The sequence below is a fragment of the Trichechus manatus genome, unplaced genomic scaffold, assembly GCF_000243295.1.
Source record: "Trichechus manatus latirostris isolate Lorelei unplaced genomic scaffold, TriManLat1.0 scaffold00010, whole genome shotgun sequence".
Classification (NCBI taxonomy): domain Eukaryota; kingdom Metazoa; phylum Chordata; class Mammalia; order Sirenia; family Trichechidae; genus Trichechus; species Trichechus manatus.
The window spans coordinates 28553172-28560674 of NW_004443946.1; the positions used below are offsets into that span (position 1 = coordinate 28553172).

At 36.3% G+C, this 7503-nt stretch overlaps 1 protein-coding gene across 1 annotated transcript in view; it reads left to right on the plus strand.

Moving 5' to 3' along the window:
* TTLL5 (tubulin tyrosine ligase like 5) overlaps positions 1 to 7503 on the plus strand; it is a 295735-nt gene that overhangs the window by 108985 nt on the left and 179247 nt on the right. The window contains 2 exon segments of the mRNA XM_023726122.1: positions 2225 to 2338; positions 2620 to 2711. Of these exon segments, the coding sequence (XP_023581890.1) occupies positions 2225 to 2338; positions 2620 to 2711 (206 nt within the window).

The following is a 7503-nucleotide window of genomic DNA, read 5'->3' on the forward strand; positions in this document are numbered from 1 at the left end:
TCTCTTGTGATCCCTGTCAGAGCAGTCAGTGGTGGTAGCCGGGCGCCAGTTAGTTGTGCTGGGTTCAGTCTGGTGGAGGCTGTGGTAGTTGTGGTCCATTAGTCCTTTGGACTTATCTTTCTCTTGTGTCTTTGGTTTTCTTCCTTCTCCCTTGCTCCAGACGGGGTGAGATCAGTGGAGTATCTTGGATGGGTGCTTACAAGCTTTTAAGACCCCAGATGCTACTCACCAAAGTAGAATGTAGACCATTTTCTTTATAAACTATGTTATGCCAGTTGAGCTAGATGTTCCCCGAGACCATGGTCCCCACAGCCCTCACCCCAGTAATTTGGTCCCTCTCGGAGGTAAGAAGTATTTCTTAAAAATATTTTTTATTGTTAACCTTTCAGTATGGATTTTAGTTTATGAACAGTTTTAAATAGCATTCTTTCTATTCTAAAATACTTAATAAATCTTTTATTTTTATTTTTTTATTTCATTTAAATGAATGCTTACTTCTTACTCTGTTCTTAATTTGAGACGATTTTATGGTACCCTTAAATAACCTTAGATGAGAAGGCTTCTTGACTTTGGAGGATTTACTGCCAGTGGCTTTGTGATCCAAACCATACTGTCCCATAGGAAGCAGAGATGTATGTCTCACAAAAAAGAAATAGTGTGTGATCATGAGAAAACTCCTCAGAGCATCCATTTAATATTTTGGCTTTTCCAAATTATACACTAAATAAATATTCACACTTTAAGGATTTATTTTTAATGATTATTTTAACTATATGAATTTTTTTCTTAAATCCTTAAGCTTCCCTTTGATTCCCCTTTTTGAGTTAAAATTGAGTTAAATTTTTCCCCAAAATTCTTCTGCAGTGTTTTAATTCTAGCCATGATTGATCTGTATGTCAGCTTGTTTGTTCATTTATTTTTTGTTCAATAGTTTTTTTTTCCCCTCTCCCTACAAAATACTGTTCTAGATGCTGAAGACACTACAGTAAAACTAAACAGATAAAAATTCCTACCTTCCCATGAAAGTTATATCTGCTGATTTCATGACTTTTATTTATGTAGATATCTCATCATGGATATCAGAAAATCTGTTTTTTACAGCTCCTGTGCTAACTTTGAAGATTAGTATGTATTAGTCTCTCAAGGTAATAAATCTCCCATATCCAGAGGTAAAACCATTGTGGTTATTTGTATACGTGGGTGTTGCTGAAAGGATCAAAAGTTAATCACCAAAATATGCCTTTCCGTGGATAGTCTACACACACAGAAAGATAAATATTAGCTGGCAATGGGGCTTCTACTCTTCGGTCAGAGTTACTTCCAGGAATCCAGAAAGACAGTTTGTAACCATGTTTCTTGAATTATTTCTTATTCTTACTATTTGGCAAATTTATTTGTCTTATTTTGTCAGTCACTTCCTCTATTGCAGTAATCATGTACTATCATGCTTTATGCCATCTGACTTCCTTTATTTCTCTGCTTGCATAGCCATCAAACTTATTGAAAACTTTTGTACTCAGATGACCTCTTTGATCATCACTCAGAAGCAGATAGCCCAAATCATCTTTTGGGATCATGGATAAACATGGCCCATTTGATTCCCTCCTTGGAGTGCCCAACGCAGTTGTCTTTGTCCCACGTCTCTTGAAGTCCAGCAGCACAGTGTTTCCCAAGTTGTAGCCTTTTGGTCACAGTTCTTTTCTGTGTCACTGATGACTCATCTCAGCGTTTCCCCAATTCAAAGTTCTAAAACATCCCAAAGCCCAACTTCATCTCTGACGTAATAGATTGTTCTTGGTTTTGTGTCTCAGATCTCAGTTCTCCTAACTCTCCTAAGAATATAATTACCTGCTGAAATAAATACACATTTAATTTTTTATTATGGCTATTTTTCAGAATTTTTTCATATCCTTGAAAATATTGGATGTGCTCTAAAACCAGATTAGAAGTAAGCAATAGCTTAGAAAGCCATGTGGACATCTCTTTTTTCCTACTTGTTTCTCTCTCAACCCATAGTATTTTCCTACAGTTCTCTTTTTCCTTCTTGTCTTTGATTTTACTAGCTGTCCTCTGTTTCCCAGAGGTTTAGGCTGAGATTAATTACAGAAAATGGGCTATGGATTTGAGCTTATATATGTTAGGAAACATAATGATGTTGAGGGAATGAACAGAGTAAGATGAAGAAAGATGACAAAAACTTTTGTATTTTTTTCCTTCTCCTTAGCGTTCCCGTCCACTCTCTGCCAGTGATGCGGAAATGAAAAACCTTGTGGGCTCAGCCCGGGAGAAGGTGCCGGGAAAGTTAGGTGGTTCTGTACTTGGTCTGTCAATGGAGGAGGTAAAGAAAACTCTGTTTTAAGCCTTTGTGGGTTAACGCAGGGTTCAGTGAAAATAAGTGAGTGATTCGTAATATTCATGACAGGCTCATACCTTAAATTGAAAACAAAAGATTCAAGGTGGAAAAATTCCTTCTCAGAAAACAGCATTTAAATGGAATTTATTTCTTCCTTCATGCTTCTTTCATATTTTTGGGTCATAACTCTCTTCCTCTATCCTGTAACCACATGGATTCCAATTTCCAAAATAGGTACTCATTTTATTTTCTCTTCTCCCGTCTAGATCAAAGTTTTACGACGGGTAAAGGAGGAGAATGATCGGAGAGGTGGATTTATTCGCATATTCCCTACATCAGAGACGTGGGAAATATATGGGTGAGGTGACTACCCTTTTTTAAAAAAAATATTTAACTCAGGTCCACAGAATTGGATTAATTGTGACACTGTCATCATTGGTCTCTGCATGGCGCCTTTCTTATTTATTTTTTTATAATATGATGAACGTTACCTAACCTAAGAACTAGAGCATTAACAGTAATTTAATCTACCTATCTATTCCTCCCTTTTTTAAAATGCTCTCTCTCCCTCCTAACTAGCCTTCCAACACAGGGTTAGACACTGCCCTGAATTTTATGTTTATTATTACTTTGATGAAAAAAAAAATCGTTTTGACATTTATATTGTGCCTAAACAATGTATTGTTTATTTTTTAAGTCAACTTTGAGATCTAGTTTTACATACAATACAATGCATCCATTTTGAGTGAACAGTTTGGTGATGACTTTTGACAAATATAAATACTAATTGAACCACCACAATCAAGATAGAGAAATTTCCATCACCTCCAAAAGTCCCTTTATGCCACTTTACAGTCACGCCTCCCCCTTCTCCCAGAACCCTGAGGCTAAGACATCTACTGATCTTTCCATCACTGTAAATTAGTTTTTCTAAAATTTCATATAAATTCGATCATACAGTATATACTCTTTGCTTCTGGATTCTTTTGTTCAAAAATGATGTTTTTGAGATTTATTCATGTTGTTCTGTGATACAGTAGTTCATTCCTTATTATTGTTATGTAGTATTTTGTTGTATGAATATACCACAATTTGCTTATCTACTCACATGTTATGGAACATTTGGATTATTTCTATTTTGGGGCTGTTAGGAAGAAAGCGGATATGAACATTCATGTACAAGTTCCTGTGTGGACATATGATTTCATTTCTCTTGAGTAAATACCTAGAAGTACAATAGCTGGATCATACGATAAATGATAGTACCATTGTACATTTTTACCAACAGTGTATGATAGTGTATTCTTCATGTGTCTTCTGCTTGGGATTCATTCAGCTTCTTGGGTCTGTGAGTTTATAGTTTTCATCACATTTAGAAAAGTTTGGCTGTTGTTTCTTTAGATATTTTTGCTGTTCCTCTCCTTTCTCCTTTTGGGACTCTGGTTACATGTTAGATTGGTTGATATTGTCCCACAAGCCACAGAGCTCTGTTCATTTTCTTCAGATAATTTTTCTCTCTTTGCTTCATTTCAGATGGTTTTATATTGTTGTGTATCTCAATAAGTTCATCCATCTCTTTGTCTATAGTGTCTAATCTATTAATTCCATCTGTGAAATTTTCATTTCAGCTTTTATTTTTCATTTATAGAATTCCTGTCTTTTTCTTTTGGTGTTTTCCTTTTCTCTTTTCATTATTTCCTTTAAATCCTTGGGCATATACTATAATATTTATAATAGCTCTTTTAAAATCTATTGTGTGTTTATTCTGTTTTCTCTGCATTTCTGGGTCTGTTTCTCTTGATTGATTTTCCTCTTATGTATGAGTCACATTTTCATTTCTTCACAAAGTACAGTGTTTTTTGTTTGTTTGTTTTTAATTGGATGCTGGGCATTGTAAATGTTACGTTGAGTGTTTGGATTTTATTGCCTTCTTTAAAGGCTATTTGTTTGTTTTGTCAGACACTTAAGTTAGTTGCAGATCAACTTAATCTTTCTGAGGCTTATTTTTAAGAATTGTAAAGGTTTTGGAAGAAGGAGAGTCAGGAAAAGAGGAGGATATGGAATGTGCGGCTAATTGCTTCAATGAACAATTATCTCCTTTGCCATGAGACCAGAACTGGATGGTGCTCGGCTACCATTACTGAACATTTTGATTAAAGATGCTATAGAAAAATCCTGATCAAATTTTGAAAATGCAGAACGGAATTTCAAATTCTCATGGACTGCAAACTTTCTAGAGTCGTGGAGACTTGATGAACCCCTGAAACTGTTGCCCTGAAATAATCTTTAAACCAAAAATATCCCCTGAAGTCGTCTTAAAACGGAACAATAGTTTAGCTTAACTAAGTAAAGAAGGGCTGCCTTGAGCAATACCCTCTTTTAAGAACTATCTATATGGGATCAGATTGACTACAATAATTGGAAAGATTAGATAGGAAGCTGAGGGAGCAGTGAGTTTATGTTAATGAGGGAGGAACAACTCAGAAAAGGAGAGTGAGAATGGTTGCACAACTGGAAGAATGTAATCCGTGTCACTGGATTGTACATCTACAAACTGTTGAATTGGTGTATGTTTTGCTGTGTATATTCTTAACAACAACAAAAAATAAATAAAATTTAAATAAGAATTGTTAAGATTTTTTCAGAGTAGCCTTTCATAGGTCTAGTTTAGTTCCACCACTAAAGAGTGACTCTTATGGGTGTCTATTAAATGGACTGTCTTAGTTATCTAGTGCTGCTATAACAGAAATACCACACGTGAGTGGCTTTAACAAACAGAAATTTATTTTCTCATAGCTGAGGAAGCTAAAAGTCTGAATTCAGAGTGCCATCTCTAGGGGAAGTCTTTCTCTCACTGTCACCTCTGGAGGAGGTCCCTGTCTCTTCAGCTTCTGCTTCCTGGTTCCTTGGAGATCTACATGTTTCTTTACATCTTTCTTTCCCCATCTGTGCTCTGCTTCCTAGCTTTCTTATGTAATCTCTTTTATATCTCAAAAGAAATTGACTCAAGATGCACCCTACACTAATGCTGCCTCATTAACATGACAAAGACAACCCATTCCCAAATGAGATTATAACCACAGGCATAGAGGTTAGGATTTATAACATAACATATTTTGGGGGGACATAATTCAATATATAACACGGACCCATGTTCAATGAGATCTCTCTCTTCCGGCCTGTGATAACTCAAATGATTCGCAGCCCTGTGTGAACTCTGAGAATTATTCAGCTTACACTTTCTCATTACTTGTTCTTTGCCTCAACACTTGTTCCTTGCCTAGCCTTCTGGGCTTTCACCCTATGTCTGAGAAATTTGTTTTCACCCAAGGACAGAGGTACCCTTGTGATGATTTTTGGAATTTTCTTTTTACGTAGCTTCCTCCTCACCAGTACTTGCTCTGCAAATTCTAGCTGCCTCCTAAAATTTTGATCTTTATCTCAACTCAGAGACTGTTGGGTTTTAATTGAATTCCACCTCTTCTGCATAGTCCAGGAATTGCCTTTGGCAAAAGGGTGGGACAATTGTAGTGCTTACTTCATTTATTTCCCTTCTGTCACCAATCATAGTCCTGTGCTGCCAATTGTTTATCTAAAAACAGTTGTTTCGTATATTTTATACACTTTTATAATTGTTTATGGTAGGAGGGCGAGTCCTGGAGCAGCTGCCCTCTCATGCACAGAAGCAGAACTCTATTGTTTAGTTTTAATTTCTTTTATACTTTTTCTAAGAAACAGTGGCATGCTCCATGTACTCCTGCTATTTCCATTAAGCGTTATGTTACTAAGATTCATATTGTTGCTTATAGCTATAATTCATTCTTTTTCACTGCTTTATTATATTCTTCTTTTAATTTTTCTATTCTCCTGTTGATGGACACTTGACTTCTTGCTGATCTTTTGCTGGTAACATTACAATTTCACTTCAACTTAAAAAAAGAAGATAATGGTAAATTGTTTCCCAAAGAGACTATGTAAATTTATATTCTTATCAGTAATGCATTAGAGATCCTGTTGATCTGTATGCTCTCCAGTACTTGGTACTGCTAGATTTCTTAATTTTTGTCAATTAAAAAAAGAAAATAGTTGCTGTCGAGTCAATATCAACTCATAGCAACTCCATGTGTGTCAGTAGAATTGTGCTCCATAGGATTTGCAATGGCTGATTTTTCAGAAGTAGACTGCCAGGCATTTCTTCCCAGGCACCTCTTTTGGTTAGCAGCCAGGCATTTTAACCATTTGTACCACCCAGGGACTCCTTTTTGTCAGCTTAGTGGTATAAAAAAAAAACAAAAACCCAAACCTGTTGCCAACAAGCTGACTCAGATTCATGGCAACCGCATGCATTATGGATAGAACTGCTCCATAGGGGTTTTTTTTTTGGCTTAATCTTTACGGAAGCAGATAGCCATGGTGCCACTGGGTGGGTTCAGACCACCAATCTTTAGGTTAATAGTCAAGCGCAAAGTGTTTGCACCACCCAGGGACCATGAGTGGTATTTTGTCCTTGATTAGCATTTACCTAATTATTAATGAGGTTGAGAATCTCTACTTGTTTATAGACGACATGTCTTTCTTCTTCTGGTGGACTGGCTTTTGACCTTGCTGGAATGTTAGAGTGCAGTGGCTCTAAGGACAGAGCTAGAACTTAGAGAACTTTATTGGTTGTATGCTTGCTTGTTCTGTTTTGAAAATCCAGCTGTTCCTAGAGAAATCTTCCTTTTGTCTTGAAAATGATTCTGTCCATTTAGTTACCCCTTATAAAGACCTATGCATTCAATAGAAAGATAGTGCTTGGATTTTCTTCAAAATTAAATGGAAGGATTCTTTTTATATATTTTTTTTTAAGAATTTGATTTTTTGTACTTCCTAGAAAACAGATCTTTTAATGAATGAAAGTGGAATGCTCCACTTTTGAGTATTTTAAGAGACAGGGCCTTAATTTGAGTTCTAAGGTCTTTTAAAAAAAAAAACAAACCAAACCCATTGCCGTTGAGTTGATTCCGACTCATAGTGACCCTAGAGGACAAAGTAGAACTGCCCCATAGGTTTTCCCAGGAGCGACTGGTGGATTTAAGCTGCTGACTTTTTGGTTAGCAGCACTAGCTCTTAACCACTATGCCAGCAGGGTTTCCAGGGCTTTTAGGGGA